Raw genomic sequence first — 14,060 nt, 5'->3', positions numbered from 1 at the left:
CTGGTTTAGGAATGAGGCTGCACAGCCACGCAGGACATCCACTTTGCTTTTCACCGCACAGCTTAGCAAACTAATGCTGCTTAGCTACTTTGCACGTAAGCCAGCTTTGCAAGCGTTCCAGGGTTTGGATCCCATCGCTGCCATCTGGTAATGCTGGTAGGCATTATATCACAATCCAAAGGACATCCTATGGTAAACTTGCCCCACCCCCACCCGCCATCTCCCCACTCCCCCTCCATAGGCGCAGCCATAGGAATGTGGAATTTCCACCACTGGATCAGGGCTGTAAATAGGAGATGATCGCCGCTTCAATGCTCATTTCAGCAAGAAATAACTTTCACGAAAACATACAAAGGTTAAGACATAATTTGGTTTCTATGTAGTCTGTTTATTACTGGCTTCGGCGGTGCCTGTTCTAATTGTGAAATGACTCTTCCCCCCCTCTCAACACCCCTTCTCCCCAGCGACTGCACCAAGTTGTGGCCGAGCCTTTGCCGATTGCCACCACCTATTGACCCCTAGTGGCGACAAACGGTAAAGCCCACGCTTGATTCCCGGGAGTGGCTAACATCAGTGGCGAGTCACTGTCCGAACAGGTCCTGGGCAACCCCCCCCAACCCGCACTGTCAAGCGTGGTGAAGTATGGTCAAACAGTCCCCATAATCGACACGGTGTAGGGAGGCCTTCCATCCATTGTGAATTGGTACGCGAAATATTATTGTTATCATTCTTCTCGCATGAGACACGCACGCAACCGCCTCTAGCGAAAGTCACCTCGACGATGAGCTTGACGGTGGCGAGCGTTGTGGACAGGTTCTGCGGCGTTGGCGGTCGTATTGTCACGGGCACGCAGCCCGCGTACAGGCAGCCGAAGAACGCCGCTATCAGGTCCAGGCCTGGCACGAAACAATGCGCACAGAGCACGAAGCATGTCCCTCGCGGTTGCTGAAAATCTCCAGCCATCGGTTACTTCAACTGCACGATCACCAGTGTCCATGGAGGGTGTACTACAAAAAAACTGTGATAGCATGCAAATGCTCACTGTGAAGGGCAGTGAAGTTTTGTGCAGATTAGGTGGATTAAATTGGTGAATTACTGAGGGTATTGTACAGTCGTGTGTGGAATGGATGCATATAAAAAACAGTGCAACTAATATTTGAAGTTTAGCATCACTGAGCATCAACCCTCCATCGGTGTGAAGTGGCTCAATACAACCGAGCCAATTGGCTGAGGTTTATTTTCTTTCTACAAGTGCGTGTGTGCACGCGCGAGTACGGGAGAACTCTCCGACATACCGGCCGGGTAGATGAGCGCCACGTGATCTCCTTTGCTCAGCTTGCCCTTCTCCGTGAGCAGCACGGCCACCTTCTCCGCACGCTTGTGCAGCTGTACACATGTCATTGTGGAGGCCACCGCGCCCTGCGCACCGCACGCATGCAAGCGCAGAACATGTCTCGCACGGCGTCTTCAAAGGACAGCGAAGTTGGTGACACTGGTGGATGGTTAGGGACTCACTGGAAAAGGGCTCAGACTGCACACAGCATGCCCTGCGATGTCTTGCTGCTGCTGCCCCTGGCTGCCAACTAGGGCTCATCGTTGTTGCTGTTGATGGCTCGGTGTTGCTCTCTCTCCTCTCCCCAGTTGGTTCCCTGATCCGACTCCCTCCACCACCCCCTGCCCCCCCTTCTACCATAAGGTGTTTTTTGTTCTTTGTCTAAAAGCATCTTGTGACGTGACTGCATTTGTATTCTACATGAATACAACTTTTAGAGTTTTTTTTTTTATTCCACAAGAGCCTGGCACAGAAACGTGAGCAGTGCCAAAGGAAGAGGGGGGCACAGAAATTCCGCGGGGCAGAAGCCCGAACACAGTGCTCATTGGAGTACGAATTAACAGATTCGTTTCCTTCGTTAGGCTTCTTAAATGAAGACTGTCAAGATTACTCTCAGCCTCTCCTTCCACAATAGCAGTGCGTACTAAAAATATATTATCAATTGCCCGTAGCAGCAGTGTGAATTCCCACCGCTGGCTCCAAACTGGCCAACCGAGAGATGAGCGCCGCCCCCCGGCGCGTTTGAGCGAGGCGACGCACTCGGTGACCTCGACGCGACCTTCGTCTCTAAGCCACTCCCATTGCAAGAGCCAGGGTGACTTCACCACTGCGAGACGAACACCGGCATCTACCTTGGCATTGAGGAGCGTGAAGAGGTTCTGGTCCGGCGCAGTCTGAGCCCTCCACTGAAGCACGTCCGACAGGTAGAGGAACTGGCAGCACAAACGCCAAAACACGGCTACGTCAGTCACGCTCGCGTGTTTGCGAGCTACAGCTCCTCGGGCAAAGCGGACGCTGACAAAAAAGCACAGAAAGGACGCGCCGCTTGAGGATGAACGCACGCGTGCTGCGGAGGGTAATATTCCACGGCGGCGCGTCACGTCTCGTCGTTCTGAGAAATCGACACCATAAACAACCACCGAATGCAGAGTAACCTTCTTTTTTCACTGTACTAGCCACTGATAATTCAGGGATACAGTCACACAAGAGATGAGTGTAATGAAGTAATTTATCTAGTTTTTTAATGCGTGTGACCTAACCTCTCTTTTTTTTAATCAACATAGGTGAAGCCCATGTCATGTTTAGATACCAATTGTAGCATAGTTAGAACCCTGTACCCAGTAGGCCGTAAGCATGACAGCACCTAGCACCGGTGTGCAAACCTCTGCATTACCATTTCCCATAAATGCAACCGCACAAGCCAACAATGCACACACACGCGCGCGCGCAGACACTGTGCATTATTCATGCCGAAAAAAAACCAAGAAGTCTCACTTATTTCTCCCTGCGGTTTGGATATATTAAAAACTGTGAAAAAGGCATTAAAAACAACAAGCCAGAACGTTTCAGACATTAAAGAAAACACATCCGCTCGAGGAAAAACACTTCCCCACGTCGCGTCCAATGTGCGCAATTCTTTGGCGGAACAGCACCACCGCGGGACTTCCCTGAGACTTTTGGCACGAGGGCAACTCCACAAAAAACACAAAACAGAGCCGCTGCACTCGCATACCCAACAGGCGCTTCCCCCCCCCACCCCCCACGCCTGCATTCACATTCACCGCAAAACCAAAACACCGCGGCTCTTTTGCGATGAACGACTGCACGTCTCTTGCGACTCTCTTTGCCACGTGCGTCAGCCCCGTCTGCCCTGGCAGAAGCCAAGCCACATCCTACATTGCCGGGGTACGACACTTCAAACGGACGGCGCCGTGCCACAGCCGTGCGTGTGTATTGCGCATCGGTGCCAAGCCGCCGAATTAAGTTTGCCGAACGGAACGCCGGGAGTAAAAAAATACATCTCAAACAAAACAAACGTTTGTCCTTTCACAGTCAAAGCCCTATGTTTGTTGACACACACTGGTGGTGGTGACATTTGCAAGCAAATGGAACCGATTGAGATCGTAAAAACGGTCACCTTCCTGGCTTGGTCGTCGTCCTTCTGGCCCAGGTCTCGACCAATCGCCTCAGCGATCCTCTTCCCAGTCACTAGCTTTCCAAGCATCATGTTCGCCGGTGCCATCTCTGCCGAGCACACACGACGAAGTCCATTAATGCACCACGGCTTAAACACACCGGTTACGCGCATCGGGAAGCATTATCCAAGGTCGCCTGCAGTGCGCGTCACACTGAGGATTGACCCAGTATCGGCATTATGTATCTAGAGTGTTTAAAATAAACCTCACTTCAATAAGCCATATGAGAAAATGCAAGGAATAATGCTATTTTTTTCAGAAAAAATATATAAAGCAAGATTCTGGAAAGGAGATGAGGATAAGAGAGGTGAAGAAGCTTAAATAAGGGGTAAGGATCCAGGCTGGGCAATAACACCACCCTGGCCCAGTGTGGAATACCGAGGCAGTCAATTCTAATTAATAAAATAATTAACAAATTCACATTTACAGAGCATATCAACCATCACACTGTGCACTGCATGTCTCAGAGTGGTCATATAATTGACTAACTTTTTATGAATTTAAGTTATACTCTTTGGGTCTTTCGGTAAAGTCACGTAGATAGAAAATAATAAAAATAGTAAAAAAATCACATTTCGATCGCAACACGAGCAATCGTCAAAGGTTATATAGGTTTGAGATGGGTACAACACAAGGGTAAGTGGGCGGGGCTAGAGATGGAATTTGCAAGTAAATATACGAATTTGATGGCTGGGTGTATGGAATTGATGTGGTTGAAGAATTGGTTCAGAGCTGGCAGGCCATGTGGCCAGATGACGAACGTGTCATCTACGTATCTCTTCCACAAGGAAGGACGTTGGATGGATGTCTGGATGGCATCTGTCTCAAATTAATCCATGAAAACATTGGCTACCACTGGAGATAAGGGAGAACCCATTGGGGTACCTTCAACTTGTTTGTAGAATGTACCATTCCAGCATTCAGTCCTTGTTGGACCAAATCTTCAATGATTGCGATGGTGTCAGCAGGCACAAGAACTTTGGTAGACAAAAAAACTATATCGAAGCTGACAAGCAAATCACCTGGAGATAGTGAGATGTCTTTAATTAGAGATACCAAGTGAGCTGAATTAAGTACAGCTGAGGTGGTCTCTGCCAGTGAATGGCAGCATGGTCTCAGACAAAAATCAGTTTGTAGGTGGGTGAGTCAATCGTGGCGAAAATAGGACGGAGTGGTGTACCTTCTTTATGGATTTTTGGTAAGCCATAAAATCTGGGTGGTCTAGCAGCAGAGGGTTTTAGAGAGAGACGCTTGGTTGGTTCGATTAAAGATGTCGAATCAGTGATGATATTGTTGGTTTTCGTAACCAGGCGGTTGGTAGGATCTCTATTGATTTTGGTATAGCTGCCATCATTAAGTAGGTCCTGAATTTTGTTGCTGTATGTGTTTTTATCCATGATGACAGTGTCAGCTGAGAGGATGACAATGTCATCTCTCTTTTTCACTTGAGCAAGCTCAAAGCGCTCATCCTTGCTGATGTTGCTAATTGGTTTTAGCGTTTTTTATGATTGCAGCGATTTCTGATCTCGCCACGTCTGCAGGAATGTGTCCCAAACCTTTAAGGGCTACGTCGACCTGGGAAATGATATCATCAACTTTAGACGATTGCTTGTGTTGCGATCGAAACTTGGATTTTTTAAATTACTTTTATTATTTTCGATCTACGTGAATTTACCGAAAGACCCAAAGAGTATTAATTCCTGCAGTCACGAAAGCTTAAAGTCAAGAATTTAAGTTCATTAAGAAATCTCCCTTCATTTAGCAAGCGCTCTGCATGCCCTGACCCACTTCTAAGTGGGGGTCAGCGTCTTACACCAAGTCTTGGCATCACAATCTCGGCGTAATTAAACGTTGCCGTCGGGTGGTGCGGCGGAGAAGAGAGCGAGGCTCGTGCGATCGTAGCAAGAAAACGATCTCTGCCTTCAGCATTGCCAACTCCTTCAAGGGGAAAGTCACCAAACGAACATTAAAAGTTTTTTCCTTTCTTTCATTCCACCTGAAGAAGACCGCTTGTGTTGCGATCGAAACGTCGTGGGTTTTTTGCTTTTAATTTAGATTTTCGTTTTCTATCTACGTCACTTTACCGAAAGAACCAATAATATGTCCCTATTCTTTGGGTCTTTCGGTAAAGCCACGTAGATAGAAAAAATAATCAAAATAATAACAATATCACGACGTTTCGATCGCAACACAAGCAATCGTCTTCTTTTTTCACGTGAAGATTATTGTTTGTGTTGCCATCGAAACGTCGTGACATTGTTATTATTTTTTCTATCTACATGGCTTTACCTAAAGACCCAAAGAATATGAATTCCTGCAGTCACGAAAGCTTTAAGTCATATGTCCCTAGACAATTTACCAAGTCTTCAGCGAAGGAAACGGAACACAGGTTCCTAAAGCCATACCTAAAATTGTTCCCGACTCACATTATGCAATTCGTCCAAAACAGTCGCTAGATTTGCCGCTTAGTCGCTCTCAAAAAAACACTGCCACTCGAGAAAACCCCAAAGAGTCCCCCTCAATCCAGCGACGACCGCCGCTTGCCTTGCTGCTTCTCGCGGGGCCGTGGCAGGTTGGTGATGGCAGCGTGCGGGCACATGAGCACCCCGCACGGGTGCAGGGTGCCCTCCAGGAATCGCTGCCGCGTCTCGAACAGGTCAACGCCGCCCAGCGCTAGCTTGGGCAGCGAGTTCTCCGGTACGACCACCACGCAGTAGAGCGCCATCTGGTGGATGGTGTCCACAGCCTGGAGGTGGCAAAGAGCAGGTGTCAGGAGGTGCCGATGATGGTGGTTGTAACTACCACCATGACCACGTATGTATGTATCTACGTGTGGATGTTAAACTTCTTTCGCACCGTACGTAGCCAACCGGGCTCATCGGAGGTGCGGGGAAACGACGAAACATACTAAACACAAAAAGCAGTTCTAAAGAAATACGTTTTCAATCGAGATGATTTAAAAGTGCCCAGCTTCAGTGGCTTCCTCATGTCGGAAGGAAGAGCATTCCAGGCGGCCGCAGAAGCACATCTGAAAGCGTGTGATGCAGTGACCGTCTTTGCTCGAGGGCAATGATGGTTAAAAAATGATGGTAAAATTAAATAAAATGTTTCGAATTCTAATGATTACATGCAAAATTGATGATGATCAAGACAATATTCACCGTATTCACGATGAGAACACTTACAACATACACCAAATGCAGTTATAATAATAATGGACACCGCTAACAGTGATAACGTGGTCCTCATTATTATCACTAAGATATTGCTGTTTGAGTACTATGCAGATGACTAGCCCCTGCCATAGGGATGTGAAATGTCCACCACAGGTTCAGCTGTCAATGGAAATAAACACAACCCGTTGACTTTTGTTTTCAGAGGGACCGCGTGTTATGACTACGCACAACTACTGCGACTCGCATGGAAAACAATAGTGCGGCAGTAAAATCTCTCCTCACCTGAATGACCTGGCTCATCCACTTGAACGACTCCTCCTCGGAGGTCTGGGACCGCTGTTCGGCGACGAGCACGGCTCGCTCGTCCCGCAGGACGGTTACCGAGAAAGCCACGATCCTAACAGATAGAGGAGCAAGTGTAACATTCCACTCGTGCCAGCACGCCACCGTGAATAAATAAAAACAACTCTCCTTAGTGCACCATTCACACCTCGTCCAATGGCTAAAAGAACCTAAACATTGATCTATAACTTTTTTTGTTGCTGTTCCAAAAATCTGTTTCTTATCTCTGCAATACGCCATACAACAGAAGTGCAAATTCTGCCGACTTCCCCACCTTGTGGGAAATCTTTTACCTAGGCGAGCACGGGATGACCTAGATTACCTCTCAATGCCTTTCACCTTGGTCCTGGGAATTCTGGGATAGCCAAGAAGGGGTCAAAACAGTCACGCGGCGGTCACAACCTCCTGACCCACAATGCTCGTGGCACCGACGTGTCCTGTTCCCTGGCGGCGGCAGCAGCAGCAGCAACAGCCGGCGCCGCTGATAAGTGCGGTTTGTTTTTCCCGTGCGCGCTCTCGACGGGAGCTCTCCGCGCAGGAAATGAGCACGGAGGAAAACACCACGGGGCCGTCTCTCATGTTGCAGGAAGTGACAAGAGCCAGCGGCTTCGGTTAAATGCAGCCGTTCAGATCGCACCCTGGTTACCATCACAAAACAAGTGATAGCTCCGATACAAAAAAGTTCTATTTTCGAGCGTGTACATGTCCATGCGTATGCATGCGTGCGCACGTTTGCATGCGCATCAAGGCAAGCCACCACACCCCTGGAGTTTATGACAGTAGCCTGCTGTGCGTAGACGTCATGGCCAAAGTTTAGGAAAGCCGCCGCATTTGTTCAACCTCCCTTCGCTAAATGCTCGTGTGATTTGAAAGACCCGAGTGGGAACGTCCAAGTTAACCAACCACTATAATGAAGTACAATTTTACGAGATGTTCATATGCAAATGAATAAGCATTTTCTTACTTAAAAGCAGGTATTGCAAATCTTACCTTGCTCCGATTAAAATTGATCGCACAAAGGACACCGCTCACATTGAAGTGGAAAAGCCCAAAAAATCCCGCTTGAAGATTTTTATCAAAATCTTTTCAATTTGCTTCTCTTGATCGCCCTCTAGATTGCACTAATTGGCTTTCCAAAAAGGTGAGCTACTCTCTACACTTGCAACTGTATAATGTATCCTTAATATATGAGGAACTCACACAATTATACAGACGTTACTGTGCTGAGGATATAAAACGCTCTGCACTAGAGGCTCTTACGCTCCGAATGACAACCCGCAGGTTTGAACCCAAAACCTCGGCAGTCTGACTTAGTACTTGGTCCCGTGACCTACTCCGCTCTCTCATGATGACTTTGATTTTGTTTAAACTCCGCTCACCTGCCACGGTTGACCACCTTGATCGGTTCGATGGCCAGGGCAGTGGCGATGAGGTCATCGGCGCTGTGGCGGCGTCCGCCAACCGTCATCACCCCCTCGACGCGACCCACCACAAACACCTGTCCACCCTGCACAGCAAGACAGGCATACACCTCACGTAAAATTACAAACACCTTGGGTGCATAACTCAGCCACACCAGAATGCATGCATACAATCGGACGTGTTCTACTGATCCACGTGTTCCTACTGCTATAGTTCTGGCTCCCAGCGTAGCGACAACAACAACCGCCGTTCACCACTAAGTGGTGATGACGTCACCACGGCGCTTGTGCCAGGCGATGTGCACTTTAAGGCCACGTAAGGTGTCGCACGCCCGCCGGCAGGAGTTCACGGGGCAGATCCAGGTGCCGCAGATTGATTAACTGAGATGACTGGCAGATGCAGCACAGCAACACCCACATGCATATACATTACACAGACACGTACAGCAACGAGCACACCCAACCACAAATATTTGGACGCCCAGAACAGTGACCGAATCGACACACACACACATTGCTGACATATTCCATTGGGTACCATTCACCACAGAAGACCAGATGACAGTGCGACTGCGAAGGGACTCGTTACTCACCGCTCCCACAAAACCAAGCAGGCCCGTCCTGACGAAGGAATGCTCGCAGAATGGAGCTCCCACAACATTCACTGGAAACACCTGCATGGACACACAACACACACGCGCAGAGACAGTTCCCATTTGTAGACCCTTCTTTTTATTAAAGAGCGCAGGGCTTGGCGCTGTTGTCCAAAAACTGTCAATCCACTTGCAGGTTTAAGGTCTCCCCCCCATGCCGTGCCACTTTACGGAGGTTGTATTGGCCTATCGTCAACAACACTCATCGGCGGCAATTGATTAAGGCGGGGGGGTGCGGTCCAGGACTGGTTCGAATATCACTCGTCAAACGTGTGAGCAGTGGATAGGAACCGAACTCTGGTCGTTGAGTTCCATAGCGCTGTACGCTAAACGCTGCGGCCACTGCTGCCCCCCCCCACCCCTCCCCCCTTGGTGTTGTTAGCAAGAAAGCTATTCAGGGTAGCATGTATGAGAGTGATGTGACTCACTACCAACAAAACCAAACAGCTTGATCTCCCCAGTCAATAAGGATGCTGATGAGATCACAGCAGATGCTCTCATTTTAGTACAAAGAGACATAATGGGGGCCCATGATAGCGGAATGGCAAAATAATACATTTGTCCTGGTGCGCGGTGTGTGTAATAAAAACTCTGGTGTGAGTGGACCCACTGGGATTGAAATGCATGCAGTGGTAGGTAACCACGGCTCACAAATACAAATATATACAAAGACACAGACAAACACGCAAGCCCATCTAGTATGGCCTGGTGTGCATCGTAAGGCCTTATCAGTTGTGTCGCACTGACTTTCGTAATTAATTTGGTAACGGCAGACAACAGCTAATGCCGCGCAAGCAACAAATAAAAAATATAGAACTATGTGAGAGCGATGACCACATTCGTTCCCGGAACACATAACGCATAGTTGGCGAAACCACAAAACCCCACAGAAAAGCATTAATGAACAGCACTGGACATACATCTCTACGCGCGCTGCTGCACATTAAAATGTAACCGATACCTTTAAAAAGAGAGCCGAAAGATGCAAAAATAAACGTACTGTACCGTACAAGCAAGAGTGGGCGCACAGAGTACGTGGTTTGCTGCTTTGCAAGGGACGACCATCGCAAAGGGCTCACACACCTCGTTAAATGAATGACTTTACCCCTAACTGGATTTAGAAATTGTGTGTGCAACCAAACTGATATAGTTTATTCACAGAATGCACATAAGAGTCCCTGACTCAAAGATGTACTTTTTATTCTGTTGTAAATTAGCTTTTATTTGAGGTCTTTAGAGAAGGGGATGCATCATTGCACCACCCACTTGGGTTGGAATGATTCACAGCCCGCTGACCCTTTGATGAATTGTCACAAATCCAGGGTTCATGATCGAAATTAAGAACGGCTTCTTTTTATTAAAATTGCAGTAAATGCTAGCGTCCCTAGTTTGCCGTGGGAGGCGGTGCATTACAATTATTATCAACCCTTTAACATTCCGATGACGTACATGTGTACATGTGTACATGTGTACGTCACACGTACATGTGTACGTCATCAGATTTTCTTCCGATTCCGTTTGGATGATGAACATGTACGTACGTGAACGTCACCGGAATAAAAATAAAAATACAACAACTTTATCGGTACCGAGGCTCCCACAAGGCCATGCAGGAGGGCGTGTGCCACAGTTTGGCGCCAACTATCATAAAGTGCGGTCGTGTCGCTACGGTTTTCTGCGGTGAGTACAACGTCTTTAAAAACAAACTAACGCTGAACCGCTTGCGTGTTCCGAGATTCAGCGGTGAACAGGACACCCACCCGGAAACGTGCAGACACATCTCGGAACGGGAAAGTTTTAATAATTTCCCGGACATTACCGGGGTCGCCGACCCAGCCTGACATGGCTGAAATGAAGCCCTTGGTGCATCGTGGAGCTCACTGCCCACCTCGAAGGTGTTCTTGGTGATGGCGGCAAGGCCGTAGTAGGAGGCGGCCGTGGCCTGTGAGCGGACGCAGATCTCTCCGACCTCGTCCTCACGGCACAGCTGTGGAGGTCCGTCGGGCCGCACCACACACGCAATCGCTGCGCCGCACACACCCAACGAAAATGTGCGTTAATTCACAGGTTAAAGGTACAGCGCTGCAAATGCCGGTTCACGTCGCTGCTGGTGGAAGGACATCCACGATAGGGTTCTTTAGGGAGCCCCGCTAGGAAGTACTGGGGCCGTTGAATTTGTAACACAGTGGTCAGCCCCACTGCGCCACTGTTTCCCAACACAAAATATACACACGCACACTCACTGATACAATTGATAGTATTTACAAAGCCCGAGTCGCTGAATGTGCTTACAAACAAGCTATATGTTTGGCTGAGCTTGCACCATATACACAGCACATTAGCAGCAGCTTGAAACGTGTTTATTCATTCATTGTGTAGTCAGGTGCAAGCCCATTGAGAGAACAGAGATCAGAGAAAATAATTAACAAGGCGTTTGAAAAAAAATCGAATTAAAGGCCGCAGGCACAAGTAGTCGCACATATGTTTACAAAACGTAGTTTAAAAAAAATATTCATTATTTTTTGATATAGTATTAAACACATTGAGCCGAAAAAAATGAATTGTTCAACGGTATCTGGGATGCGTTTCAGGCATTTCACAGAGGCCATCTCACTTTCGCTCAAAGGCAAGTTATTTGTTAGTTAAATTATGTTTATTACGGTTGTACACAGAATGCCCCATTACAGTGCAAATTTTAATATCGATACAAAATAAAATAAAAATTATTCCGTTGGCAGAGGAGTGATCTTGCCAATAACGCCTGGCAAAACTAGAACATAAGAATAGGTTTTACCCTTTCTGGCAATAAAACAGGTGAGCTGTTAAAACACCAAACAGAAACCTCTTGCAAGGAATCATGTCTGCATTAACCACACGTACTTGTGGTGAACATGCAAAAAAAAATATGCTCTGGTAATGTGTATATTCTTTAAAACTGATTTGTCCACACCAGAGACAGCTTTCTTTAGACCCTAGTCTCAACACTCCTGATTGCTGATGAGCACCCCCAAGAAATTCTAAATTTCTGTCCTGAGTTTACGAGGTCAAACAAACGCTGCCGGTCAACACAAATCTCCTGCGCAAACAGGCCAAAAGGCTAGAAGCCAGTTTACATTTTTACATGGAAATACAGAACTGGATGTCGATTTCTTCATAGCATGTGTTTTTACTCAAAACTAATAATTGGCTGAATACCTTGAAACAGGAAACCCCTTAAAATGGTCTTGAGTCAAAGCGAGACTCCACTGGGGCAAACATTTCCAATTAATATAAGTTGCCAGGCCATTACTCTGCAAATTTGGAGCGCGGTCACATGACCGAGCTAACCAGAGACAAAGTAGAAGGGGCGTGTTACCACGTGGTCCTAAATATGTCCATAACGTGGGGATACGTCTCCTCGTGTCCTTTATTAGTTTTATTGCAGATTAAAGAGTGTGCATCGCCCTGACATGTCCACCCTTGTAGTCGGTTACAGCGTCGCGCAGGACAACAAGCAAGCACAAAAACACATCGATATCAAAGGAAGAGAAGAACCTATACACTTGAAAATACGTTTTTGTTTGTAGCTATCTTATATTAAAGGCATATAAGAGAATATAAAATGATGCTGTGGAAGAAAAAACCCCATAAATAACTCAAGAAAACAGACTCCCGTCATCTTTGGGAGCCCGAGAAAAAGGTTGCATTCTGTCCAAACTTTAAATCATTTATGCGATTTCTTCCGGAAAAACTTTAAAAAAATGTTTTCACGCATGCGCTGATACCTGCACGTAAAACCTAGAGATTAAAGGTCGGGGATTTTATGGGATGAGAAGAAGGAAGCTGTTTGCTTTTGGCAATGAAGCTTCTCAAGGTAACAGCAACAGATTTGAGTGGGTCAATGGAAGGATCACCTTTAGAGTTAAAGTGACTGTCAATGGCTGGGATCGGTTCAATGGTGAGAGATTAAATTGAACGATTAAATGATTCAAGATGAAGCTAAAGCTTCAGAATCATGTTGGTATATATATCAGCACTCATCGACAGAGCATCGTGGAAGGTACTACTAAAAAACCAAAGCACAATGTTGTTTAACTATTAAAAATATTATTTGTGCAAATGGCATGAATTAAATAACTTTGCGTAGGAAGGAAAGTGACGGTTTTTTTCCCTCACATACCACAACACCTGCACTGAATTCATTGTGGCTACTACGAAACATGACACTTTAACCCCAATGACACATCACCATGCAATCCCATAATGCACTGTACACGGCAATGTCAATTTAGTGCAGTCAGAGGGGCACAGTAGTGTCTCTTGGGAATTTGTGTTGAGTAAGGATACTTTTTCCGAAGATTACAATATGCCTCATGTTGCACCTATGATAGGGTTTTTGCATCATTTGCAGATTTGAATATTGCTGGCATTAGCCAAGCAGGTGGACGCCCCATAGTTGGGAAGTACTTGGCAGCAGTGCGCACTCATGACTAAACTCCGCTGATGAGTCCTGATGAGGATGAAACCGGTCCACAGTTGTCTATCGCTGAATAAATAATAGCAGCAAGACGCAGTTTATAAACGTTTGAGCAAATGCCAAAAATTTCCAATAGCTTATCGCTTGCATATAAACGGGTCACACCTCGGTGACATCACGCGTTGAAAATGGCAGCGCAGTCCAACCTTGTGATTGTACTTTCCAAGCGACTTCTCAGGAGCAGCTTCATACTTGTATCAGATGGCCCCAAGATGCTCCCACACACGTTTGTCTCGACAAGAGCGTGTCCCTGGAATTTGGATTGTCAGATAAAATCCAAGAATCTCCCTTTCCAATCAAGCAAATGGGGCAGCCCAGAGCCAGTGGTGAAAATTCCACATTTCCACGGCAAAAGGCCAGTTTTTTACCGATGAGATGACCTCCCCCCAACCCACCCTCCACCCCCCCCCCCCCCACCTTGTTG

The 14,060-nt window shown here is 47.0% G+C and overlaps 1 protein-coding gene across 1 annotated transcript in view; it reads right to left on the bottom strand.

Annotated features, from left to right (window-relative positions):
• The window catches only part of LOC133349683 (disco-interacting protein 2 homolog C-like), a 100,413-nt gene that overhangs the window by 28,303 nt on the left and 58,050 nt on the right, over window positions 1-14,060 (bottom strand). The window contains exons 19-27 of the mRNA XM_061563330.1: window positions 11,009-11,145; window positions 9,061-9,141; window positions 8,426-8,553; window positions 6,987-7,101; window positions 6,073-6,274; window positions 3,471-3,577; window positions 2,185-2,265; window positions 1,296-1,419; window positions 775-896 (exon numbers count right to left, since the gene is read on the bottom strand). Coding sequence (XP_061419314.1) covers window positions 775-896; window positions 1,296-1,419; window positions 2,185-2,265; window positions 3,471-3,577; window positions 6,073-6,274; window positions 6,987-7,101; window positions 8,426-8,553; window positions 9,061-9,141; window positions 11,009-11,145 — 1,097 coding nt within the window. The remainder of the gene's footprint in view (window positions 1-774; window positions 897-1,295; window positions 1,420-2,184; window positions 2,266-3,470; window positions 3,578-6,072; window positions 6,275-6,986; window positions 7,102-8,425; window positions 8,554-9,060; window positions 9,142-11,008; window positions 11,146-14,060) is intronic.

This window comes from Lethenteron reissneri, chromosome 31, assembly GCF_015708825.2.
Source record: "Lethenteron reissneri isolate LAM-NWPU_2019-01 chromosome 31, ASM1570882v1, whole genome shotgun sequence".
In the NCBI taxonomy this organism is placed as follows: Eukaryota; Metazoa; Chordata; class Hyperoartia; order Petromyzontiformes; family Petromyzontidae; genus Lethenteron; species Lethenteron reissneri.
Note: the sequence above shows the minus strand (reverse complement) of the source record. Positions and strands in the feature narration are given on the sequence as shown.